Consider the following 27,792-nt stretch of genomic DNA (forward strand, 5'->3'; position numbering starts at 1 on the left):
GAACTTGAACACTGTTATGAAGACATGCAAAGAACATTTCCCCATTTATGGTGAATTCAAGTATAAATAACTGGCCATTCTTCATTAACTTGTGTAATTTAGTCCTGAGTCAGACCTTGTATTGGAACAATAGACACCCCCAAAAATGTGTCTTGCCAGTGTTTCATATAGATGTACGGTCTATATTTATGAAGTTATAAAAGGTTGTTTTTTTTATGGTTCTAATGAGAAACATAAAACCGTCTCATGTCTCTGAGACTTTTGATGTTTCGGTACCCTTAATAACTGTTATAGAAGAAGTATAGCCCTAGAGTGTGTGTTTTGATGCTTGGATCCCATTCTATTTGGACAGGTGGTCAAGAAGCTAACTCTGACGAGATGCAGACGCTGTACAACCACCTGAAGCAGGCCAGCCTCTCGCCCCTCGGTGAACGCAAGCCATCCACCAAGAAAGACTTCCGGGCCTCCTTCATCAAGCGCTGCAAGAACACCACCGTCAACGACAAATTACACCTCATCAGAACTCTCAACAGCACACTAAAGGTAGGCAGAACCTTAGTAGTTCCTTAAAGTGGCAATCTCGATGATCTCCTTTTTGTTCTCTTTGGCTGAACTTATGGCAAAATAAAAGCTGTACACTGCTACACACAAGTGAGTTGAAAAGCAAGTCTGTTGCGGTAGCTTTGCCATACCCTCTCTGGCAGAACTACCACTGATGGGTGATGGAAGACGTGTCACTAACTGTACGTCGCTGCCCGCTTGTGATTTTAATGCATGGCAGGATTGTCACCAATGACAGCCAGTTCCTAAGATTCACAATAATGCAAATGCAAGGGCTTTCATCAATGGGTCATAGACTCCATCACCATTATGTTACTGCATTCGGGGATGGATAATTACTTAACTGATATTTATTTCAAGGAAACTCTTTGAGACTTTTCGAGATTGCCACATATTAATGTTGCAATTATTTATTCATCTATTGTCATAGATTGTGGCAATCATCCATTTTTACTAGAAAATATATGAAAACTCTGATGATGCATATTATTTCTGTCTTTTGTCTTCTACACTAGTCTAAAGAGGCGGATCTGCAAGTGATAGACCAGGTGCTGTCGGATACCAAGCTTACCTCAGACCGGTTCCGAGAGTGGAAGGAAGCCAACGCACAACTGATCCAAGAGATCAGTCTCAATCAAGACCAGCAGGTGGCGCCAGAGGATGAGGCAACCACAATAGATAAAGCAACAACAGAGACCGCGTCAGCAGTTGCTGCTCCATTGGTAGAGACTAGTTTATAAAGGACTGAGGAAGGTAACCTGTGCCAGGAGGTCTATTAACGCTCCCCAACACTGTTGCTGTCCGACTATTGTCGGAAGATTGCGAAAACTAAGTACTGCCTTTCAAGTTGAAGATTTTCTTTGCACCTAAACGGTAATGTTTTGTGTTTGGTCAAGTAAAATGTGAAGTTTGTCTCTTTAGTATTACATTTACTTATTGTATTATTAGCTCTTAATGTTTCTGATTGCCTTGTTGGTGTATTTTATGAACCATTCAGTGGAAATGGTCTTAATTCCAGTGTTTCAAATCGAGGTATAGAGTAGATTGAAAATGCAACCATTAATCTCAACCTGGAAGCATTTTTTTGTAATTATTTTAGTTGTCAAGTGTTTCATATTTTAATATTGGTGCCATGCACTAACACTGCCGTTCACCTCTTATGAAATGTGAAATGTCACTGTGTGTTGAGGCATGTATGATGTTTGGATTTGTTATTTTGATTTTGATAGATCTTTGTTTCACATTGTTTTGAAATTCCAAACAACCAAATCAACTATATATATATATATATATATATATATATATATATATATATATATATATATATATATATATATATATATATATATATATAGGAGGAAAAACGCTTGTTAATATAGGATTTCCAGCTGTCTTGCCTGGTCAACCCGTATTAATTCATTAAATCAAACTGATTTGTATCAGAGACTTAGTCTTGGGTGTGCAGCTGTTTCTGTGACTTCATATCTCAGCCATACGTTGGTTATAAAGTTGTACGATAAAGAAGCTACAACTGTAGTGCAGGTGCAACTGGATTACTGCAGGGTAAACAATAGATCTTAACTTGAACGAGGCACAACTATTTTTTTATAACTTACAAATTGTAGTTTTTTGAAGGATGTAATTGTTACCAGAAATTGTAAGTATTGTACATAGCTGATGCATGATTTACAATACCCTTTATTGATTCTGTTTTAGTTTTGTGTTTGCCTTTGCCAAGGAAAATAAAGTGTTAATGCCACAAACATACACAAACAACATTTGAGAAGAATTCTGTAATTTCTCCACAAGCGAGCACTTTTTTATTTTTTAAATAAGTTGGATATAAATAAGTAATTCTTTATATTGGCGCTTGGGGGCGCTGGTGCCCCTGACTCGCCGTATATTTCGCATTGTGGTTGTGCGCCATATTGGCAGTCTCCTCCATCTCCCAACAAGCCTTGAGCATGCAACATTCAAACCGGTTGGGGAAGAGAATACAATAATTGTTAATATCCAGACCGCGAGCTGATTTTAATCGCCATGGAGGCTGTGAAGTCTTTTAACAATGAGGTTTGTTTCAAACACGCCACATTTTCCGCACAAAGTGATGATAAAATGTCGAACCGAGTAATTTAGCTAGCGATAGCCTAACTAGCAGACATGGTAGAAGGGCAGTCTCGCACAAGGCCGCACTCTCTGTCAGCAATGTTGTTATACCACGGCAGATCTAACGAGAGGTGTCGGTCAACACGACCCTAGCAGCTGTGTGGAACCGTGTGGTCAACTGTTAAAGCAGAAGCAAAGTATTGCTCAGTATGCAAATATTTCTGCACAGTCCGTAGCTAACCTGCTATAAGTTAGCAAGTTGACGCTATGCTAGCAAGCTAACGTGATACCGTTCACTAGCTAGCGTCAACTCTGCTTGTTAGCTACTAGCCCTGGTATTATGTTATTACCAAGAAATGTCACGGTATATCCACAATTGAGTGGTATGATTGATGAAGCAAGCTATATGTTTGTATAATAAGTTATAGCTAGTGTGCAGTACGTGCTCGCCCAGCCTTTCCCAACCCCCTGTTTTGTCTGCAGTACAAACGAGCCAAGTGGCGTTAATACGCAAGGCCATTGTTTACAAGTGTCCTAAATAGCGGTTCAATAGTTGATGCATCATGAAGTCAGACAATGTTTCCACATCGGCAGATTTGGGTTGCATTAGACCATTTGCATAAACGTAAAAACGTTGGACGCTGTACTTGGCTGCTTTAATACAAATAGGTCCTGAACCGTGTCCATCTCGTAAATATGATATGTGACGTTTGGCTAAGGTGGTTTGTTGTCATTTTTCTTCTAGCTGTACTCGCTCAATGAGTACAAGCCTCCGATCTCCAAGGCAAAGATGACCAATATCACCAAGTCTGGAATCAAAGCTATAAAAGTAAGTATGTAGCTGTGATGATTGAGGCAGGGTAAAGATGAGAAGATAGAGCCCTGGATGGTATGGGTTTAATAAAAATCACAAAATTCAGTAACACCTTTCCAGGAATATGTTTCTTGGCATTCTAATGAAGACTTATAGAATGGTAACTTGTGAAGGTGCGTTACAATCCAACATTAAAATTACACCTCAACTAACCGCTCTAAAGTTTGGATAATCAATTTGTTTTCATAATCACAGACAGTACCTTTTTTAAGCTATGGGCACTAAAAGTTCTAGATATTTGTCTGCCATTTATATCTATTTGAATCAGTCCAAGACTTATATAGTCATACATATAGAAAATGTAATGGTAAAAGAACAAACGTAACATAAATATGGCTACCACAATTCCCAGCTTGTGGTGTTTCTTGTTTTTTTTCAAGAGAGATCTGATAATTTGCCTAACCTATTGCGTTTTAGCTGGCATTTGGTAAAGAACTGGAGCAAAAACATTTTGACATGAAACGGTCCGGCAACTCAATACTTACGGCAACTAGACTGACAACTGTTGTGTTGTTTGTGACTGTAACACCAGTTGCACAGTGTTGCACCGGGACTACTGCATGGGGATGCTGGCATTCCCAGGCATGCAACAGAAGTATTTATTTTAATGAGCTGGAAAATGTCAGGCATTATTTAAAATATCTAATATAGAGTAGCTATAGATGGATAGCAGTTCCGAGCTTGAAATGCATAAAGAGTGCATGCATTCCATCTTAAAAAATATATTTTACATGGGGACGTCTTAATTGTCCTGTGCAACATGGACATTTTTTGGGTTCTCAGCCATGTCAATAACACTTCCTCTTTGGTGGAAATATATGGTTTAAAGTTTTAATTGCTTAGCTTCCTACTTGGCAAATTAAACATATAATCCACTGGTGTGAAAACAGCTCTGCATGGCTAATCTTGAAAAGGCTAAACTAAGAATCTGTGCTTTAAATAAAAGTTAGTAGGGGTTTATGAATGGTTGTGATTGGCTGTACATAACCATCAGGAGTCTCTCATTTCCCCTTGGTAATTTGACATGGACACACTGGTAGGGAGCTTGCTAATTATTCAGCTAACCCTGATAGGCCACAGGAGCAGGTTCCAACAGCTATGACTAATTTGTTACTAAGTTTGTGTGTTGTCATTTTTACCACTTGTTACTTTTAAACTAGCAGTTTATTAAATTTGGCTGCACCACCAATACCTAAGTAATGTCCTAACTAGTAAGGCATAAGTCAACTTCACTGTCGCGTCAACGGGATGTAAACCAAGTTGTACCGAATCTACCAGCCATGATGTAAACACTGAAAGGCATGAGAACAGAGATTGATTTGCATGGCACTGTCGAGATTTGTCTGTTTTGTACTCTAGGTATTCTAGAGTAGCATGGCGTTGTAAAACAACTTGAGCTAAAAAGTTGAACCGGAACAGTATCCTGCATCATGCTCCGCTATTGGGATCTGTGCAGTGGCAATGAGCTCTGCAGTCCTAGCCCTCCTCTCCCATAATTATAATATTTTTTATTTTATCTTTAGAAAGATTTAAGGGAAAACCACTGCTTTAAGGGAAAACCACTGCAAGTCATGACTAGTTGAAACGTTTAGCCTAGAGGATGCTCATTACTTGAGTTAGGAATAGCACAAGGGCTAGACGTCTCTGGTTGCTGATGGGGATTGAAGTACTCGAAAGGCATTAAGAGTATTTAGTACATTTTCTAAGCCTCCATGAACAACTTGCCAAACGACACAAAGCAGAAGGCAAGGAATGTATGCTGTCTTGACAATATGTAGATGTTTGCCAACTGGTTTTCTATAGGCTGAGAGTATTCTTTATGCTTGCTTGGTATCTGGTCGGTATGTTTGGAAAAGAAAAAATGACACCAAATTGTGAAAAGTTACTTTAAAACCATAATTTTATATCTAAACGAGGCGATGACTGTTTTGGCGTTATGTCATAGTCGTCCATGTATCGTGTGGCTGAGCTATTTATTTAAGTTAGCAGCAAGAAGGAGAACATCTTTGACGTTGCCATAGCACAGATTCCCTATTAACAGTAAGCATAACCCTATTCAGTGGGGTCACCTTTGGGGGGTAGGGGGCAGGAGGGACCAAGGACCTTTTGGGAGAGACTGCATTTCCTTGTCTGAAAAAACGGTAAAACAACAGACCAAATTTGCTACCCAACTGAGTGACTGGAATGAGTCTTGTTAGTTTATTTAAAACAAACGACCACCACGCAAGGCAAAATTAACAGAATCTCAACACTAATTTGTGGAAAATTATTAAATTGACCATTGTAGATTCTTTCTTTAACAGTGTCTATCAGACCTGTGTTTCCTCCAATCTTTATTATATCCAATTGTGGAAGTGTAAAAAGCCCTACATTGCCACAGTATCTGATCTACTTTAGTTATTTCATTGATTCATACATTTATGTGGGACTATGTCATTACGGGAAAACAATGCAATCCGAGTATCAATTTGCATTGTGTTTTCAAAACTCCTTGTACCAGGCTGGGCTTACCAGCTCTAGGGATCAAATAACTGTGCATAACTGTTGCCTTCGCTAATACATTTTTCTCTCATAGCAGTTGTTTTTGAAGGACATGCACTGATCTTTGATTATTGCTGTGCCTTCTGTTGCTTGTGTATAATACCTGTTTCCCCTTCCCTCAGCAGCTCTCCCAGCTCCCCAAAAGCACTGAAAGTGAAGCAGGAGGATGGGGTGGAGAGAGTTACAAAGAGATAAGAGTCCCTAACCAGCTTAGGTAGGAGTATGGGTTGTTTCACAAAGAAGATGGAAGCAAACCAAACAAGCAAATTTAACTTTGTGTTTCAGCCACACACACAGACAAATGGCTTGTCTTGTTGATGACATTATGCTGGTCGTTTATTGGCATTCAATGGCTTGTTAATTGTTAGATTTCGAAAAACTTGATTACATTGGTTATTTTATTAAGTTGTGTATGTGTCTCAGGCTAATATACTGATTCACCGAATCATAGTTCTCTGCCTATTATGGATTGACTTGTGGTACGTGGGTTAATCCTAGGGTGTGGAGAATGCAGATAACCCTTGGCTTGCTGATTTTCCTGAAGGCTTGTTGTTAATAGTTTTGTTTGGTTGAAGGCCAAATAGATTCCTAGTTTTGATTGGGGTTCATCAGGAACACTATAATAAGAGTTACTTTCTTAGAGCTGCTTCCTTAGATATTACGCTTGAACAAGGAGTGTTTAAGTCGGTTCCATTTTAGTTTGGGTTGTTGTGGTCAGATGTACACACTAGTATTCAATCGCTGGCTTACATTGTCTGTTATGAGAATCGATTAAGTGGGTAATTCGGCCCACTGTAAGCTTGTACTCTTTGTCGTTTTCTCTTTCAAAACACGTATAGGTTGTGTGGACAGTTTGGGTCAGGTTGGCTGGGACACATAATTCCTGATCGCTTCTTTTGGGCTGTTGAATCTTTGATCCACACATATATTATCTGGTGTCCCCCCGCTTAACTCTGGTCACCAGAATCTCTCAATTTTAAGGTAGTTATGAAATGCCAGTTTTGCCAACTTTAATAACGATGCTGTAGGTACGATCCAGAGCTTTAAAGAGAGACAGCAGAAAAAAGTTAATAAAAGGTATACATTCCCAAACCATCAGTGAATACATGCACTGAATGCTCAGTTTTGAAGAGTGTTCTAAAATTTAAATTGCCTCATTCAGAGATGGCACAGTCAACTCAAAGCATATTCTCGTTGCATATCAGTCACTAATCGCTGATTGAGGACTGCTATTAACTCAAACTATAGCTCTCAAATCTCTGTTGCATTGAATGGACACAGGATTTTGAGCAAGCTGGCTACAATAGAACATTTATTTTTATAAATAGTAAGACACGGAAACAATTCTCAATCATCATATTGAGTACTGTTAATGATATTTTTGAGAATACATGAGGCCGATGTATTCTCTCACTAAATAGCCTGTTTAAATTGATCAGATTCGGGAATTTCTTCACCCGACTACACAGATAATCCAATGCCCATATTTAAATGTTAACCATTCCTAAAATTGCTCATTTTACAGATTTGTATGAAAACGTATTGCATAGTGTAACAATGTCGATGCAACACACCACCTAGGTGACTTTTACTGGGCTCCTCCAGACAAGGACAAAGGGCATCGGTGGTGTCCAAAGACGTTTATTGAAAGGATTGCAGACAATGCTACATGAGCCGGTCCACCCTCCCATGCAGGAGATCTCTTTCTGAGTGAGTGTGGTGATGGCTGGCTTAACCTCTACACATTGATTGCGCAATGTGCAACAGGTGTGCAGCCTCACCCAGATCCAGAGTCCAATCAGTCTGACTCAGGCCAGGTGAGGCTGCTTCAACCAGCAATCATCCACACACACACGCCACACTTAGGTTTTACTCTGGCTGTAAGCTTAAAAGGGTACATTCTAGGGCTGTCCCCGACTCTGAATTTTCTGAGTCTAATCAGATCTGCCTTTTCAGTCCAGAGATTCGACTATTCGGCGGCCGTGCGGGGCAGGTCTTTTGGAGGTTTAAAAAAATGAGTTTTCTTTCTATTAACACTCTGTTTTGGTAGGCTATAGGCCTTTTATATATGCTTGCGTGTTGCGCTCATTACGTTCTCCCCTGAACAGTTTTCAAACTCGTCGGAATTGTAGCCAACTTATTCCTGTCAGGTTTTAATTAGGCTCCTGCCAATAATGCGGTCTGATAATGAACACAGGGCTCATGTATAGGCTAGTGGATAATCCACTATATGAAGCCCGTGTTCACGATCTGATTGCATTTGTTGAGCCCGAAAGAATACACAGCGCTGTGTCGCCACACTGACAGCACAGCATTAATGCACACCACTCACTGACGAAAAAAATAAAATAAAAATAAGAAAATAAAGGAAGACGGCGGGAAAACCCTGCTCCTCGACTGCGGGGTTTCCTGACTGATGATTCGAATCATCGGCTTTCAGTACATTCTTTGTCAGGGTAACCCGAAGAGCAAGTGGACGTTGGGGTGATGTTGCCTTTACATCAATCGTTTTCCTTGTCTGCTTTTTGCAGATTTAGCATTCGGATGATAGACCCTTTTCACAGATGTTTCATTATCTGACAAACAAAGGTGTAGCTCATAACCCTTAATTAGTGAAGAGCACACATTGGCCATGTACCCTTTTGACAGCAATCACAGCAGAGAAGTGGCTGCAGCCCCCAATCATCGCACTGTGTAGGTAGGTAGGCAGGTGATTCATTTGCCCTGGTACGTTGAAGTAGCAGACCCATGATTAGTGTTAACAACTTCATTTGTGTTTGTCCTACGGAGTTGCCCCTAAAATATTTATTGCCCTTGAATAATTATATTGAACGGGACAGTTGTGCACTTCATAAAGCATTACTTAAAAGTCATCCTCTATCGAGCTTCCCCAATGCAGCATCATTGGTATCTTGGTACTTCAGTAGCAAGCTAAGACCCAGCATTGGTGGTGTGGTGTGGTACACTTTATGAGACACTGAGAAAGCGCTATTAGACTTGGTTGTGAGTTGTGTTTTCACTGTGTTACTATGCAGGAATGATGTAATGGATCTGGTCTATTTGTTGGCCATGTAACAAGAGCGATGACAAAAGATATTAAGGGCCAATTATAACAAAGACATTTGGCATTGCATCACAATCAAGTGTCACAACAGCAGCGGTTCCACTTCAGGAAGTTTCCTGAGGATCTAGAAAGCTTTGGAGAAGGTTTTTCACCAAGACTGTTTAGATACAACTGCACACGGTCATGTTATTAAAGCAACCTATATTCACGTAAAGCAGAGCAAGTTGGCTTGTAGTGCACACTACTGTCAAGTTTAATTATAAATCCATGTATAACAGATGGAGATCATATATGTCAATGCAGTGTGAAAACAGCCATTGTTTTTCATACACTAGCTGACTTATCTACCCAAGTAGTTCCTGTGACAAAAAATCCTGGGCACTTTAGGTTGAAACACGGCTTATTTCAACTCATTGCAACACAGTTCTCACAATCAAGTGTTAACGTAATAGGAACACCTTTTCTTTTTATGATGAGGTGCAGCACACATTGTAGAAGGTACATTTTACGTTATTTGAATTGTCCTTTGTCCTTTGAATTGTCCATTTAGGTTACACTTTATGGGGACTTGCATAGGAATTATTCAAGGGATGCCTTGATCAGCTCACGATCAAACAATAACTTTTATCTATTTAAGTTTAGCTGGTGGCATCTCAGAATTGTCAATCCATGTTCTGTATGTGTTCTAGAAAATGGATGGCTTTTTTTTTTTTATTATTCCTACTTGTTAAGCTTTTTATAAATCAGAACAATAAAACACAGGCATTTTACTGGCAACCATTTATTTAGCAGTGTAGTGCTGTCCTTAATGATCCCTTTTACACGTAGGGTCCTTCTATTGTGTCTTTCCTCCATTCTCCCACTGGTATTTAGAGGACTTTGGGGAAGCTGTTTAACCTCCCCCAAATACTTGAGTGTGGATGAATTTGAAACTGATATAAATGTCTGTGAAGCTACGTCCATGAAGCGCTGGTGTAGCACTAAGCTAGGATTCAAGCGGACCTCCCACCTCTGAGCAGGCCTGACTTGTTGAGGTCCGGCCCGTCAAGTCTAATATAAGCTAGTCTGTGCCTTAACCTTAACTGTTCACTGTTGTAACAGCTCTCTGATACAAACTATTGCGGGCACACTGGACTTGAACAGATAAACCCCAGTGTTGGCTAAACTTGCCTGTTTACATTTTTCCCCATGGTGTAATTCAGTCACTAATGGGAACAATACAATGTTCACATTGCAGACGCAGCTATGTTTTCCGAAAATATGTATACTAAGTTCTATCAATTCTGTAAGTCGACTGGCATCCAACTACTTTTTCATCTTTGAAAGTCTTAATTATGAGAATGAGGAAGAAAGTTGTTTGTGGTGTAACTGCCTACACTACATGTAACATGACTTGGAAAATCGTGGTGATGGCAGATGGTTGTGCATGAATTCCCTGTCGGTTAACAAGCCATTTACACTGATTGAAAGCCAGGACATTTACCTAAATGCAGTAAGAATGTCAGAAAGCTTTTTAACGACAACTTAATTGAGGTGTAATTGTGGTTGGTTTGTTGGTTGGTTGCAGGTATGGCGGTACAGCATTAGTGGCCATTAACTCAGATTGTGTTCCTGCTAATTGGACAATTCAGATTTGTGCTCCTAAATGGGCGTAGATTGCGAAATAATTATGCTTTTTTTTTCTGTCCTCCTGTGTGTGTGGGGGGGGGTGTTGCAAATTGGAAGTAGGTTACACAGCCTTCATATAATGGCAAATTAGTTATTTTAATCAGAGCATACACTTAACACTTCAGCATACAGAGCTCTGATATCTCTGTAGGGATTTCTGTATACAGCATGACAACAGGCATGTCCTCATTTTAAAGACCCACTCTTGGCGTGGAGAACGCAAAACATAGTTTTGGACATTTGCTACTATCCTAGCCATGTAGCCTGTGGGTCACTGTATTGTATGTTTGTTTAATTGAAAGATACGAGAATGGGGTTAAAAGCACCTAATAATCTGTTAAAACCCAACTAAGAAAATTTTGATAAGTCCAAACAGGTCCGCTTAATATTTTGCATCCCTTTTTCCTGAAAACTGCAATCATAATTGGATTCCTATCCACATTTAGCACACCCCACAAAGAGGGAGAATGCAGAATTTTGGATAAAATGCAGGTTATGACCCTACACAAGAACCTACTTGTGTAGGGTCCAAAACTAAACCACAAATAAGTGTTTTTAAACATCGTTTACATAGTAGTCTATGCCAATCTTTCAATGTTACTTTAATAAGACTTAAATATAGAAAAATAATAATTGAAATCTGTTTGTTTAGTCACCCAGGCTCTTCTGCTCTGAGCGCAGGTGGTGTGCTGTGTGCACGGTGTTAGTGTATGTGTGGATCTCTTTCTGGGCAGCGGCTGATGTGGGTGGCTATGTCCTAGAGAGGGACAAGCTTCTGATGTGGGTGGCTATGTCCTAGAGAGGGACGAGCTTCTCGGGTCACTTTTAGTATAACATCACAGTGTGTGTGGATGTGTGAAGCTCAGTCTGGGCAGCAGTTGAAATTGATGTCTGCATCCAAGAGAGGGATAAGCTTCTCTCAAACGTATTGAATAATGCAACGATTTGTGCGTGCCGAGATCTGTCGGGGCAGTGGTCGATATTTATATCTGCATCAGAGAGATGCATAGGCTTCTCGGACATTTGTAGTATAACATAATGTTAATATAATGAGCTGTGTTGTATATTTTACGTACAGCATAGCTAGTTTTAAAGCTCATCCATAACGACGGTACTAAGAGTTATCACTTTGTTGCTGTGTGACATAACCAGGAGAATTATGCTTCTTCCCAGAAGTCTTAGCCCAAAATGCATGTTTTAAACCTCATAGTGTTTGAATTCAAACTGAGACATGGGTTTCACTCCCTAGGTATAAGGGCTCATTCTAAGGTTTTGAAAATCCAATGATTCCACTTTTCATCGGATTATGCACCTATTGAAACATACTTATGGATATTAATGAGTATGTATATTTTTATGTTTATTCAATTTCTGCAGAGTTGGTTTCTCTAGATGGCACTACATTTTACACACTGCACCTTCAAGCATTGATGGATGGGGACTTTTGTCATTATTCTGCAAATCTCAATGAATTATATAATTTATTAAATGTATACAGTTTATAAGTGTAGTATTAGTGTTGAATTTACTTGCACCCCACTCTCTACAGCAGAGAGGATGCTTAGAGGGGCTTAAACAAATGTCTTGTTATTGAGTACGGTGATTCTCAACTGGACTAGCCTTAGGAACCACATGGACCCCCTCATGACTCAAAAATGAATATAGCAATATATCAGTAATCAACAGCTTTCAGGCCATGCTAATGTTATTTTAGTAATTTAAAGTTTGTGTGTGTGGGCAAGTGGGAAAAATGTCAAGCCCAACAGAGTAGTCCTGGCAGAAACTTAATATATATTAGAGGATATTGGATTGAAGACATGTACGTTATCTGTTGCCAAGTGGTTGTGGAGGGCAAAAGTAAAGGATCAACTCGTTTTTCTTCAATTAAGTTGCCTAAATGCTCTGGAGTAGAGTGGTATTTCTACCCTATTTAGTGATAATCTTCCAGAGTAACTTGTTACAGTGGTACTCCCTAAGATCATAACTGTCTTTTCTCGGGTTTCCGAACCCCTTCAGTAATATAGATTTTAACTGCTGGCCACTAGGGACTGCAATGTGCATAGCGGTTTGAGTGCAGCTTGTTTCCTTGTAATAACCATGCTATATTGTTTATTCATTTGTATGCTTGTTTATTTTTGTTGTGTTTTGCATGTACATAACTTTGCTCTACCTTGATCGTTCCTATCTCTTATCAGATGCATAGAAAAAGCAAACAAACAAACTATCTCACGCAGTCTTAACTTTTCCAACACCATGTTTTGACTTATGATTTGTGACACATTTGTGGTATTAATTAATGCTGACAAATAATGTGTCTTCATTATTACAACAAAACAATAAGAAATGAACAGACAAGAATTTTTTCAAAACTTGGACTTATTATCTAATAAAAGTAAATCATTTTCAAGTAGAGTTACATCTAAAATGTGAGGCTGAGGGTACCCTCAAACAACCACCACATCCTTTTTGGTAATCACACTGTTGGTTATGACTATGCAGGAACTCAATCTTCAGAGATGAAATGAATCGTAGGAACCAAGATCGCTCAAATTATTATGTAAAGATCTGTTGAAGGATTTTGCCAGTTTGTAAATCAGCCATGATTTTGAAAATGTTAGCCTCTCTTGTGAATACCAAAATTGGGACGGTGGTGCGCAATTGACATTCATTCCATTCCAAACTATTGTTGAGCAGCTCCCATAGCTGTATCTGTTTTATACAGGCCCAAGCACATACAAACTGCACTGGCTACGTAGTTTGGTTCTGTGTTTACACGCCACTGCAAACTCATGGACTTGGAGACCAAGAGGAACACAGTAAGAGTTCTGAGGGAAGATAGTGGCTGTATGCTAGTCTACCAACTGAACACTGTATTAATTAATTCATCAATTCTAGGCTGACTCGACACAATGAGTTTTATGAAAGAGGAGCATTTGGTGGAACCATTCCGCCATACTTGTACCAACCAGGGTACTCCGTAACATTGTATCTAGTAGATACAATGTTGCGCCGCGCAGCAGCCGGTACAAGTGGGTTAAAAAGGCACTCACCAGCGGGGTGTAAAAACAGAATCTAAACTTCCATTATTTTTTATTTTTGGGCAATATTGGAGCAACGATCTAGCAAGGGCAATTGGTTTGCGCTTACTTGTGTTAGACAAGGCAGAGATACAGCTAGGGTAGCTGTGAAACACTAGTTTGGAATAGAATGGATGTCATCGTGGCTCGCCAACCGTCAACCCAATTTCAAAACACGTGTACACTCGGCGGGCAGTTGAACAAAGTTCAGAAAGAAATCAGTTGGAATACTTCTCTAAGCTATGAAGCTATGTGCCATTTTTGTTACTTAAGTTTTGCTCAGCTGATAATGTTCAACGTTAAGGTCTCAATCCTTTAGCATTTGTAGTAGGTAATTGTGCTTATTCATATGCTTGCATCCAAGAATTTAAAATAAACAACATGGCATGGATTATTTTGTTATTACACAGCTCTTCTTAATGCTGTGGAACGCTCTGTTCACTTGCATGGGCCTTCACAACTTCCGGCGGTGAATTATTTTTTGATATTTCACCGTTGCTAAGCATATGATGACCGCTCTCAAGGAAAGTGGATTTTTTGCCTCTATTGACGTCTTTGGTATCACTCCGCAAATAGTCCGGTAACTTCAACCCCAATGTATTCGGTTGCTAAGCGACGTCAACGTCTTTGGCGGACTATTTCTCTGCTGATCAACACTATGGATGCTGGTAACAAATTGATTGTAAAAAGACACAACATGTGAGGTTTTTTCGTTTTGACAAGTCTGTGTAATAAGCGAAATAATGTTTAGAAGGTTGCCAGTCATTATCGAAAATAAGCCCCTTCAGTCCGAAGCAACTCTGTTGGGGCTGATTTTTCACATAATGACCGGCGTTCTATACATTATCCCTTGCATATGATCTCTGTGTACTTGAGACCAAACAGCTTGCCATTCTTCAAAAGATGTATTGTATCCTGTGTAACTAGAAAGTTCTAGGGGATTTTGAATGGGGAGTTTCTTCTAACATAACCCAGTGGGTTCTGCTATCACTTCTGCTTTCTACAGTTGTGGGTAAAACCAGGTCGTCTGGTCCAACATGAGAGGCCACAACCCCTGACAAACCTGGGTGCCGGGGTGGCTGTAGTTACCGTACATTGAGAAATGCTCTGGGATGGATAGGTCCAGCATGGCAGGACTTGTACACTTTAAGTTGAAAGTATAGACCGTCGCGATTCCCATTGAAACGAATGGCGCGGTGATTTTTTTAAGGTTTTCGTTTACTGATTCTTCCTAAACGGTTATGATATACTAACCGGTTACACGTGTACCCGTGCACACCCCTACAACTTATGCATGTCAGCAATTAAGGAATAAGGAAGTATATTATGAGAACTGCTCTGAAATACGGTGGGAAGCCATTCTCTAGTATTACTAGACTGAGCAGTTTACTTATTTGCGTAGCTGGGTGTCAGGTCATGGTTTTCTCCTCCAAAGTAATGTGTGCACAATTTACACATGAGTTATGGTACTCTTATTTGTCTAGCAAAAATAATGTATAAAACATAATGCAGGGCAAGACTTAATGTATTCTTAACTGTGGAGCTTGATGCTGGTTTTATGTTAAGTTCTTCTATGTGATGTAGATTTCTTGTCTTCATTTGTCTTCAATTGAATGCAGAAGGATGGACAACTTGTTATTTTGGCCAAAATCTAGTATAGAATTCAGTCAGTTTTTACATATACTTATATTCATCTACTTAGTTGATTTTCCATTTGCTTCACTACTCCGGCACAACATAGTGGCTGCTCATGGTAGTGTGTGTTTGTGATAACTGAATAGATAAAGGGAGTCTTCTGGAGTACAAGTACAAGCTACTTTTATTTTTGTCTGTGCAATGGGCATCTTGGGTATTCTGTGTCTCAGGGGCCATAGACTTCGCCTGAGTCTATAAAAAAACAAGCCTTTCTGCATTTTGTTGCCTTAGCATACGCGTGTTACATTCCAACCCGCCGTGCACAAGTTGTTCACGTTCTCCACTGAATGTTAAACGGACCCTCTTATTGTTATGATTATTTGTCTCATTGATACAATAACTGCACTGATTTGTTTTCAGCCTGTCCTTTTACCCCATCTACTGGTGGATGAATGGTCTAGCATTATGATGTGGCATCTCTATAGACTTGGCCTGTTAGCACGCATGTGGGGAGGAGATATCTAGTTCAACCGATCAAAATGATTGCTCTTATTAACAAGCACGTATTTCTTAAGTGGCCGATAGCCTTAGGAGTGTGAATGGTCACCACTCATGGTCAAATAACACTGTTTCAATGAAGCACTCCTCCAGAACTCATTGCCCCTTTAAAGAACCCATAGTAGTTTGGCTAAATTCACATCGTGTTGGCTATAATATCCCATTTTACATCCAATGAAACACTCATTAAGATTTAATATGTATTCTTCCAAACTGCCTAGCAATGCATTGCCAAGCCAAGTTGAATCGGTTAATGACACCAAAACTCCTCTATCAGAAGTACGCCCAGTTGGGTATTAATTAAGAGCTGATGAAAGTATGTGGTTGGAAACATGACAGGAGTATGTATCTAGAATCCATACAAATTAAGGCAATTCATAGATTAGTGTAAGAGGTTGTTTTTTGTGTATTCTGTGCGATATAAAAAAGTGGTGAAATTACACAACCACCTGCGGTAAAATATCCTTATCCTCGGTTTGTTGATTCTTTGAAAGTCTCACTATGGCACTGTGATGAAGAAAGTTTGTTTCTACAATGCGTCCGTGAGTTGATGCTGCGTTGCTTGCTGACATCAATGTGTTCTACTCTTTCAGTTTTACAAGCATGTTGTGCAGAGCGTGGAGAAGTTCGTACAGAAGGTGAGCATAAGTACAAAAGACACCATTCATGTTGGCTACAAGTGGAATTAGTTAGTTAGGTTCTTAAATGTCCCCGTGGGGATAATTATTTTCACACAGTCGAGTTGGTTTCAGGACAGCATACATTGAAAAAGGCACAACACTGTGTAGCAACACTGTGTAACACACAGATAAAAAATAAACTCTCTTCCACAAATACAACAGAAAAACATATAAAAACATATAGACAGCAGCAATCATGACATCCATCCATGACCCCTCACTAACGGACAACAAACCCTCTAACCACAGAAAAACATGTTGACAGGAATAAACATGACATGGACCTCGTAGTGCATACACAGCTAGTACCTAGGAACGGGAATGCAAACGTTTACCCCACTGGGGAATTACAAACTGCCCGGCGTTAAACACTAGCCTAACTAAAACAACTGTGCTGGTTGATTGACTGGTTTAAGCAGTCTCACCTGCTGTTATCTTTTCCACAACCTAGTGCACAAATAAAAGACACCCACAAAAAGAGTGCTCCAGCACTCGCTGAGAGTTGGACCTTGTATTAGATATATGATTTTTTGGAGGGTATTTTTTGCACCCCTACTTTAGAGTTTTTAATCTAACCACACAAACATGAATAATCGTGAGGCTTATCTGTGATCTGTTATTACCCCGAGATGTACTGGTAGTCAAACATGTATATTTACATTGCAACTGTAGCATATGCCAATGCCGTCTCCCCCTGTGGTTCCACATCCACAGTGCAAACCAGAGTACAAGGTGCCCGGGCTGTACGTGATCGACTCCATCGTCAGACAGTCGCGGCACCAGTTTGGCATGGAGAAGGACGTGTTCGCCCCGCGCTTCAGCAAAAACATCATCGGCACCTTCCAGCACCTTTACCGCTGTCCCTCGGATGACAAGGTGTGAGACGCAGAGAACACTGTTAGGTTTCGTTTCAAGTGTGCCAACCCCCCCCCCCCCCCCCCCCCCCCCCCCCCCCCCCGTGTTGTTTTCAGTCAGCTTCCTGGTGTTGTCTTTGTGGTTGGTGTTTGGTTGATTGAAACGCATTTCTAACCAGCCCACGTCTCCTGCTTGTGTCTCCAGAGTAAGATCGTGAGGGTCCTCAACCTGTGGCAGAAGAATGCCGTGTTCAAGAGCGACATCATCCAGCCCCTGTTGGACATGGCGGCAGGGCTGCCCCCGCCCAGCGTCACCCCGGTCATGCCCAGCAGCACCGCGCCGGCCAACAACGCCACACCCGGTCAGTCCGAACGCGCCCGCGACAACGTGCTCCTTACCGCCCACCTACGTGTTGCTTGGTTTAATGTTTAGTATGTAACAACGGCATGACGCACACCAGCGTGTCAAATGTATATTGATATACTCCCTCCCTCCCTGGTTGTGCGCAGGCACCCCAGCCACCCCGGCTACCCCCGCCAACATAGTCCAGGGTCTGCCGGACTGGGCCTCTCAGATCTCCAACACAGACACCGTGGCTGCCGTCGCCCAGATCCTCCAGAGTCCCCAGGGACAACAGGTTAGAGCAGAACCACAACCCCCCCAACACCCTCTTCTGGAATACTCTGTGCCTATAAAGAGTATACATCTATATAGATGTATGCTCTTTTTCCGTCGGTATTGCTGCTATGCACCCAAGTTGTTCTATCAATAGAGTCATTATGATCTGTGGGTGAAACCGCTGTGGTTGCTGTGCAGCTGCAGCAGCTGGTACAGAGTCTGCAGATGCAGCAGCAGAAGCCCCAGCCGTCCCTGCTGCAGGCGCTTGACGCGGGCCTGGTGGTCCAGCTGCAGGCGCTCACGGCACAGCTCACGGCCGCCGCCACCGCCAACAGCCTCAACCCCCTGGAGCAGAGGGTGTCTTCTTTCAACAAGGTAAGCGTACTGACGTTGCTTGGCACTTAACGCCGTCGGAATTATCACCATGCATATGTACCGTCATGAAACGTAACATTTGATGTCGTCTTTTCTGTCTTAGAAACTTTTGGGCCAGTTCGACTTCGGGAATGACTCGGACCGCAGTGAAGATTCCAAAAAGGACACTTCATCTCAGATGTGAGGACGAGCTCTAGTCCCAGTCACATAATAAATCCATTGATCAATGATTTAATATGTGGTCACTGACGGGATCTCCTATTAACCACGTGTTGACCGCTCTGGGGGCGGCTCTTTGCAGGCCCATGGTGTCGGACTCCATCAACAACTCCCTGTTCCATCAGCTGGCCGAGCAGCTGCAGCAGCAGAACCTGGAGCAGTTCCAGAAACAGCTAATGGAGCACCAGCAGAAGGTGGGTCCTGGTCCGATCTAGACCCCTCACACAGAGTGCCCCATAGTGCGTGCCGTACTTGGCTCCTCTAGGCGTAGTCCTCTTTATGAAGGCAGGTTTAGATGCTTAGTTCGCAGTATAACGGTTCTCGTTGTCTCTCCTCCTCGGAAGTCCATGAGCATGGAGCCGCAGGACTCCATCTTTGGGCCGGAGAACCCGGTGCCTTCTGTCCAGAGCACTAGCCAGCCACAGCTCCCCGAGGCAGATAAACTAGACGACTCCATGGACAACCAGCAACAGGTATCAAAAGCTTTGAATCACTTGGTTTTGTATCGGTAATAGTTTGTCTTGTGCTATGTATACTTTCAATCATGTGGCGTGCTGACATTGATTGGTGGCGTCCTATCGGCCTGTCGGGTGTGTTGAAGTGTGTTGTTACGCGGTGATTGCAGGACATGGACATGGATCTGGACGAGGGCCCAGATGGAATGGAGGAGGAGCTCTTTGAGGTGGAAGAGAAGAAGGCTGCGAGCACTCGCTCCAGGACGCGCTCCCGGTCACGCTCCAGGTCAGAGTCTCTCTCGCTTGCACTCTTTCATCTGGACTGTCTTCAAACGAGGCCTGCCCATAACTGTGACACCAAAGGCTCGGCCGTACCTTCCGCATTGCATGTCCGCGGACAGCTGCAGAAGTGTGCTGGTAATGCTAGTGCGGTTCCATTGATACTAGAATTGAGGGTCTGCGTCAGTCTGGTTTCCAGGCATGCATGTTCCCCGCTCCCTAGCTCCATGCCCCTTGATGGCACCAGCATACGTGGAAGTATGAATGGGCCCTTAGGTGCTACATTCAATCAGAGCAGTGGGTTTATGCTTTTTGTCGTAACGCGTTCTCCCAGTTTATCTCACTCAGTCTAATTACGATTCAATCATTTGATTACATAATAATAGGCTTATGTCTCTGCCACAGGAAACCTCTAAGTCATTTGTAATCTTGTGTTATTTGTAAGCTACTGCATTTCCATTGATGTGCGTATTTAAGCTGTGAAGTTCATCCACATGATGTAACGTTGGAGGCGTTTGATGTCACCAGGTCTCCAAAGAGGAGGCGCTCTCGCTCGCGCTCTGGCTCTCGGAAACGGAAGCACCGCAAGCGGTCGCGGTCGCGCTCCAGGGACCGTAAGAGGAAGTCGTCTCGCTCCTACTCCAGCGAGAGGCGCGCCCGCGAGCGGGAAAAAGAGAGGCAGAAGAAGGGCCTTCCCCCGATACGCTCCAGGACCCTCAGCGGTAAGAGACTTGGCGAGCTGTGTGCACAGACGCCACCGCCTTATTGAGTTTTTATGAATTCCTCATCATGGAAGCAGACAGCCTTTCACATTAACTTCTGAAAATGTCCTAATGTTCTTGGCATCCGTCTTACAGTGTGCAGCACGACTCTGTGGGTTGGCCAAGTGGACAAGAAGGCCACTCAGCAAGACCTGACCAACCTGTTTGAGGAGTTTGGGCAAATCGAGTCCATCAACGTAAGTCGAGCTCCGCTTCTCTCTCGTAAGCTGCAGCGGTGTTACGTCGCTGACCCTTTAACCTCGGGGTGAAACATCTCAGCCTTAAGCCTGGGAGATTCTAAAAACCCCTTAATGAATGTATAATGTTAATAACATACTCTCTCCCGTCTCCCTGGTCAGATGATCCCCCCCAGAGGCTGTGCCTACATCTGCATGGTCCACCGGCAGGACGCCTACCGCGCCCGCCAGAAGCTCAGCACCGGCTCCTTTAAGATCGGCTCCAAGGTCATCAAGGTACCCTCCAGCCAATCAACTCACTGATGCAATTCTCCCCCTTTCTCATTCCCCCTCTTGTGTCCTTGGACAAATTGGATCATCCCAAAACCTGGGTGGACTAGTGCCTTTTTAAACAATATTAGTTTGAGACACTCGGGTCATAATTATCTTATTTGACCTAATTTTATCCTTTTGTTCTTATTGCACTGTGGGTCGGAGATAAACGCAGTTCAGTTTCTTCTGTATGTCTGGTACATATTTTGAAATTGACAATAAAGTTGACTTGGACTTGACTTGACTTTGACGTTCTCCATACAAACACTGTTCTCATCCACTCTTTGTGTGTGTTTGTGGACCAGATTGCCTGGGCTCTGAACAAAGGTGTGAAGCAGGAGTACAAGCAGTTCTGGGATGTGGACCTGGGCGTCACCTACATACCCTGGGAGAAGGTGAAGCTGGACGACCTGGACGACTTCGCAGAGGGCGGCATAATCGACCAGGAAACAGTCGACGATGGTGAGGCAACGCTCCGCACGAGCTCTGGGATTCGTTGAAGCAACTGAAATGCTGGCTGTTCGATATAACACTGTAACGACACTGTCGCTGATCAACATGCAGCCACCGGCTGGCGTTCAATTGTTCTGAGGTAGATTTATTGCCCACTTATAATAGACCCGATCTTTAAAAAAGCCCTCATCGACACTCATGTTGGAATGAGGTCTAAGATGCATAAACACAGCTGGGCTCTCGAAGCTTACCACAGAAGAGGATGACTGCTTCAGGATTCTTGTTTTGTCAATACAGAGTGGGAGGCGGCCAAGAATGCGGAACCTGTCAAGGAGCCCCCGAGCCAGGCAGTTAGTGTGGAGCCCATGGCTGCTCCGATCCAAACCCACGCTGAGACCTACAGCCAACAGGTCACCATGATGCCTGTTCAGGTACGGAATATACACCTACGGGGGAAGACGGATCACCATGAAAACACCGTCCCATTTATTTCTGAAACTTTAGTTGTTGATCTCACTAGCCTCACATTATATAAGATATAAAATCAGCAAGACAGACTTTCCTTGAAATATTATATCCTTCAATCCCAACACAATGTGGAAGGTAGACCTTTGTTTTCCTCAGACTAATCCTCGCTGCCAGTTTCAGTGTGTTTCATCTACTGTTGGGCACGCCCCATCCACTTCCTAAAGGCGTTTGCTGTTGACCTGCTAATGGGTCGGCTGAGTGATTGCAGCGCGGTCACACAGATTGTTTGTTCACTGTGGCACTGTAAGTGACTGTTTGTTATAATAAATGTCCTGCTCTCAGGGCGAATGGGTACTTAAAGTCCTCAAAGGCTCATGCGCCCAATTTGTTTATGAACAAGGCCTTTTTGCTGTCACGGCATGCACCTTACGACAAATAAGCTATCCTCCTCTTCCTCTTTCAAACCATTGGTGCGCTCTACTTAAACCACTGTTCCCAGAGTGGGAGGGGCATGGGGTGATGGGATGGGAGGGAAAATCGTAACATTTTGTAGTGCGGGAAAAATCGCAGACTTTATAAAAAAAAGAATACACTTGTTGAGTGAGATAATTGAAGTAATATGTTGCACACTGGAGCTGTGAACATCACATCCCCTCCTGACACAATTTAAACATTGTCAAACTGTATGGTCACCGGACAACAACTGAGCAAGACGTCTCAAAACGAAAATTATATATTGAGGTTTCATGGTGGTCGTGTCATGAGTCTGCAGGCAGATGGCGCAAACAACGTGCCCACAGCAATGTTACAGCAAATGTTGACTCAATGTCATGGCAATGAGTGGACGGTCCAGTAACTGAAAGAAGCAAGAAACCATTTCTTCTTAGCTTATGTGGGGTACATTGAGGAAAATTATTAGTTGCTGTTCTGTTGATTTATTCAATGTGGACAAAAGGCTATCTTTTAAATCATTAATTTGATTGCATCATTTAATTTGAAGGAAGTAATGCCTGTTTGTACATCTTGAAACAAATTCAATAACATAACCAATATTGACTTATTTTTACCAAACTGATTCACACTTGTCTCATGGCATGTGTCAAAGACTTATTGTTTCTGTTTGAGCCTGCATTGGCGAGATGAATTTAATACTGGATAATTCCTGTCGTCTCAACACTGAGTCTCATGTCTCACACCTGTGCAGCTGCCAGTGCCCCAAGCTGTTTCCAGTGCAGTGGGCATGGTGCCTCCATCCTTCCCCGTCTCCATGGGGATGCCGCCACCTGGCTACGGACCTCCACCACCCTTCATCCGAGCGGGCTTCAATGCCTCTCAGCCTCCCCCAGGTAAACACTGTCATCTTTGGAAAGAAACAAACTTCTTTTTTCTATGGAGTTGCACCGACTCCACACGACTCCACATGGATTGCGTTAATAATATGGCTGGTTTGTCTTCCATTCCATAGGGTTCATGACTGGAGCTCAGACACCAGGCATGCCCTCAAATACATGTAAGTATTCCCGATTATCGCGTGATGATAGAAACGGGCATCGCGTTGTTGTCCAGTCGGTGAAGCCCACCTTTACTTGTGCCTTTTACAGTGCAGTCGTCAATGACCGCCGGCCAGGATAATGTCAAAGACTCTCTGTATGGGGGCATGATCCCCCCCACCAGCAACATCTCAGGCAGCTACATGCCCCCGGGCCTGCCCGGTACGGGTGTGTTCAACCCTCTGGGGGTCCCTCAACACAGTGCCAACGACAAAGGACATCAGTCGGCTGACGCCATGGAATCCGCAGCAGAACTCGCCCTGCAAGGTAGAACAAGAACATCTAGAAATGCCAAAGGCCATTTATATCCCAGCTGCACTGATTTTCAAGTCTTTTGTAATCCGAGGATATTAAGAATGTAGGTAATTCATTTAATATGGAGAAAGCAAGTCTGGCAATTATTCATGAGGTTAACATTAAGTATTGAACAGAACCCTGGATGTCGGCGGCCCGGGGTTTGTTTATTAACCTGTTTCGTTGTCTTCCTTTGCCCAGGCATGCAGAACGCGGTGCGCAGTGGAATGGGTTTGTTGGGCATGCACCCGGGCACCCCGCTGGGCCACCCCCTGCACCCCGCCGGCCTGTCCGGACAGCGGATGCCCGGCCTGCTCCCCATGGACATGCGTCCCAACCTCCTGCAGCCCGGGGCCGGCGCTCGCTTCCCCCTGCTGCTACAGCAGAGCCTGAACCAGCAGGCCAGCAGCCTCCTGGAGGCCTCCCTCCAGGCCCAGGCCCGCGCCAGGGCCCCCTTCGCCCAGATGGACCCCTTCGGCAGGGGCCTCAACCCGCCCGGCGACAGCCTGCCCAAGGCCGAGGAGAAGTCTGGGGCCGACGAGGGCAAGGACCAGGACTACCGCTTCCCCCCGCCGGAGAAGCAGAGCACCGGCCTGCTGAGGACCCCTCCCCCGGAGCAGCGCGACGGCCCGGGCAGCGGCGCCGGAGGGGGCGGCGCCGGGAGCGGAGGCCAGGGACCAGGGGGACCCAGGCCCGCCTTGCTCCAGACCCCAGGGACCCCAGGGACCCCGGGCCCCAGGTCCAGCCTGGTGGGCCGCCTGCAGGCCCTTGCGGGCTTCACCCCAGACAGTCGCTGGGGCCAGACCAGAGGGGACTTTGACGAGCGTGACAGCATGCGAGGTCCCCCCCCACAGGCCCTGGGAGGCCCGCCGGCTCCCGGAGGGCCCAAGGGCTTCCCAGAGGAGCGTCGGAGCCCGGGCCAGAACTTCCCCAGCCGCTTCGAGGGTCGCCCCAGTACACCGGCGGCGGCCGCAGGCTCCGCTGGGAACTCCGGGTCGGCGGGGGCCGCGCAGCCCTGGAGCCGCGGCGCCGCCGCCGCCCCAGCGGCCGCGCCTTTCGAGAGCGACCTTCACCAGGACCTGGACGAACGCCGGCGCCCATGGGACCGGCAGCGTGACCGAGACGAGAGAGACTTCGACTTCAGGAGGGAGGTGAACGGGAACCGCCACGGCCGCGACAGAGATCGGGAGCGGGACCGGGACAGGGAGAGAGACGCCAGAGACACCCGAGACACCCGAGAGAGAGACACCCGAGATCGGGGCCGCGAGCGCCCCAGGGAGCGCGAGCGGGACAAAGAGAGGGAGCGTGAGCGTGGGGGGTGGACGCCTCTCTTGCCCCTGCCGACGCCGCTGCTCCCCACCCCTTCCCTCAACCCCAACCTGGCCCTGAACCAGGGCAAGATGCTGGCGCCCCTCAAACTCAACCCCCAGCTCCAGACGAGGTTCCAGTCCATGCTCCTTCCCCAGACTCCTGGCAAGCTGCCTCTCCCCCCGCAGCTCAACCCCTCGCTGCTCGGGAGTCCCCCCAAGACACCCCCTCCGGCACTGAACCGGGGCGCCGTGACCGCACCCCGGGCTGACAGCCCCATCCCACCTCAGACTCTCTGCCAGGCCAAGTCCCCAGCCCCCGCCCATTCCTCTCCCCCCGCCCATTCCCCAGCCCCCGCCCATTCCCCAGCCCCCGCCCATTCACCACCCCAAGCTCATTCCCCAGCCCCCGCCCACTCCCCAGCCCCAGCTCATTCCCCCGCCCACTCCCCAGCCCAGTCCCCCCCTCCAGCCCAGTCGCCAGCAGAGACCAAGGCCCTGAGCCCGGCCACCGAGGCAGCGCCAGCGTCCCCTAGGCCTGTGACCCCTCAGCCCGAAACCCCTCCGCCTCTGCGGTCCCCTACTCCGGATCCGGTCCAGTCGCCCCCGGAGCGAGCGGCCTCCCCTCAGGTAGACTCGCCCCCAGAGGCGTCCTCCCCGCTCGCCATCTCGCCGTACCACTCCCCGGCCGCCTGCCTACCAGCCCCCGGCTCCCCCGACCAGAGCCCCGCCTCTCTGGAGGAGCAGGACGAGCCCGGCAGCCCGCCGGCGTCGCCCCCGGGGAGGGCCTCCCCGCCCCAGGCCCGGTGGGCCAACGGGCTCGCCATGGACCCCTTCTGCGTGGCTGACCCCACGCCCGAGGCGTCCCCCGACGTCTCACCCCAGGGGGCGCCGTCCCCTTCCCTGTCCCACTCCCCCAACCTCGTCATCTCCCCAGGCGGCCCGCGGTCCAGCCCCGAGGACGCCCCCAGCGACCCGGAGGACGACGACGACGACGCCGAGGAGGAGGAGGAGGAGGAAGCACCGACACCGCCGCCACAGCAGCAGAAGGGGCCGCTGGCCCCTGCTCAGCACGTAGACAATGAACAGAGTGAGGCGGTGGAGGGAGCTGCGAGTCAGCCAGTGCTAGACACTGACACAGACACTGAGGGGACATAATCATCACTCAGTAGGTAAAAGATCATTTTGTAAAGTTGTCTCTTCTTCTCTGCACTCATGTCCAGCAAACCACCCCCCCCCCCCACCCCCCTCGCCACACGGGACATGGCGGGGGCACGGCACACATCCGTTGTCGTCTTGAGAAACGATAACAATAACAATATTTTATCTCTCACAATTACCTGTGTTTTTAAGTAGACGGCACGCTAGGTAGTTTAATGGATCATTTTGTATTTTATGCTCCTCCCTTCCCCCCCTCCCCCCTCCATCTTTTTTAAGTTGTATTGCCACCACATTCATTTTTAGTAATCAACCATTGATGAATTTGAATCATTTTTCAGCCCAAATGTTTTAATTGTAATTGGGGCGGCGGCAGTTTGGCCTTCCTATGGAAGAAAGTAAGTAACCCTGGCTTTGGATTGAATTCAGTCCAACCACCATACTTGAAACCACACTGGCTGCCCCCCGTTTTCCCCCTGCTCTTCTTTTTTAAAAACACTGCTGCAAGGTTTTAAATGAATGCTTCGTGTGCTGTCCTATAATGCTTCCTGTTTCCAAAGCCAAACCAATAGCCTACATTCAGTGATACTGGTACAGCTGCTTTTGAACCGGGGGGAGGGGGAACAAATACACTTAAAAAGATGGAAGCCGATGAACGTTGTCTCCCGCAGCTACAAATAAATGTCTTTGATTTGTTTCATATACTTCACCGGATTTTAAAAAGCATAAACCGAACGTGCCCCGTTGGAGGAAAGACGTGGGGACATGGATCTCTGGGGAGGGGGGTTGTGGATGTTGGGTGCATATTGTTTTAGTTTGAAATAAACCTGCTTTGTTTGTTTAAACACTTGCTTTAGGACTGTATTTTCTGACCCAGGACCAGTGGAAAACTAAGACCCACTTAACAGTCTCTCAGTGTTTTGATTTGTCCTTCACTGTTTCGAACAACCCTTGATTATTTGCCGTTTCTGTTGTTGTTGTTGCTCAAATCGCTGCTTGATCCTCCATCCACAAGGCTTGGATACAACCATGGGATGTAGTGCTTAGTTTCAAACCACTCTGGCTTGTTCATCCCCCGCCCCGCTCTCTTCCTCTGGGGACGGGGCTGTGCCTTCATTTGTTCTTTGTGTGGAGTTGTAGTGTTCATGATGATGCCGCCACAGAACTGCTGCGCGATATTTAACTGTTCCAGACCACAGTGTGGACAGACACACCACTGCCCCCTGTCACGTCCCCATCCCTGTCCCCCTCAATACAACCGGTGTGAACCTTAGCCATTTGTACAGCACTATCCTGTAGTAGAAAACAAGACCGCCTATACTCCTTAGCTCTGTGCATGCAGGCCTGCAGCCACGTTTTTAAAACGCCTTCCTGTCTCCTGAACATTTCACACCGCGAGCTGGTCTTCTGTTGGCCCGCTGCGGGCAAACCCTAGTCTGCTGTCCTGTTAGACCAAATGTCCACTACAGGAGATGTATTGTTGAATAAAGTATAAAGGTGCAATCGGGACTTTATAATTCCTTACATTTTATTTGACTTGCTTGTCTAATAATGGTGACCGTGCCTGACCGTACACACATTTCACTATGACTATAAAACCCAACTGCGGGCTGGGATTCCGATTATTACAGTAATGCCCAGCAAACATTCAGGCTTTGACTATATGCCTCAGGAACAACTGAAGCGAAACAAATGGGTATCCTTAGTTCCAGTCATACAATCATTTT

General features: G+C 45.1%; 2 protein-coding genes across 5 annotated transcripts in view; both read left to right on the plus strand.

Annotated features, from left to right (window-relative positions):
• Positions 1–1,872, plus strand: part of LOC307086821 (connector enhancer of kinase suppressor of ras 3-like) — a 41,688-nt gene extending 39,816 nt beyond the window's left edge. For both annotated transcript variants that reach the window (XM_079752160.1, XM_079752161.1), the window contains exons 24-25: positions 353–543; positions 1,077–1,872. In XM_079752160.1, the coding sequence (XP_079608286.1) occupies positions 353–543; positions 1,077–1,301 (416 nt within the window). In that variant the 3' untranslated portion in view covers positions 1,302–1,872. The remainder of the gene's footprint in view (positions 1–352; positions 544–1,076) is intronic.
• A 623-nt stretch (positions 1,873–2,495) lies between these two features.
• On the plus strand, positions 2,496–27,792 carry scaf8 (SR-related CTD-associated factor 8). 3 transcript variants are annotated; one of them, XM_079752158.1, is made up of 21 exons: positions 2,597–2,631; positions 3,413–3,496; positions 6,205–6,296; positions 16,678–16,722; positions 17,479–17,640; positions 17,824–17,980; positions 18,129–18,256; positions 18,436–18,612; positions 18,716–18,792; positions 18,914–19,025; positions 19,176–19,304; positions 19,457–19,572; positions 20,094–20,287; positions 20,423–20,523; positions 20,686–20,799; positions 21,141–21,297; positions 21,586–21,719; positions 22,961–23,102; positions 23,222–23,266; positions 23,358–23,573; positions 23,802–27,792. In XM_079752158.1, the coding sequence occupies exons 5-21, from the start codon at positions 17,554–17,556 to the stop codon at positions 26,063–26,065; spliced, it is 4,350 nt and encodes a 1,449-aa protein (XP_079608284.1). In that variant the 5' UTR covers positions 2,597–2,631; positions 3,413–3,496; positions 6,205–6,296; positions 16,678–16,722; positions 17,479–17,553; the 3' UTR covers positions 26,066–27,792. The 3 variants fall into 3 exon arrangements, with proteins under 3 accessions (XP_079608282.1, XP_079608284.1, XP_079608283.1); XM_079752157.1 differs by having other exon boundaries at positions 2,608–2,631; positions 6,208–6,296; XM_079752156.1 differs by lacking the exon at positions 6,205–6,296 and having other exon boundaries at positions 2,496–2,631.

This window comes from Pollachius pollachius, assembly GCF_949987615.1.
Source record: "Pollachius pollachius genome assembly, chromosome: 15".
Classification (NCBI taxonomy): domain Eukaryota; kingdom Metazoa; phylum Chordata; class Actinopteri; order Gadiformes; family Gadidae; genus Pollachius; species Pollachius pollachius.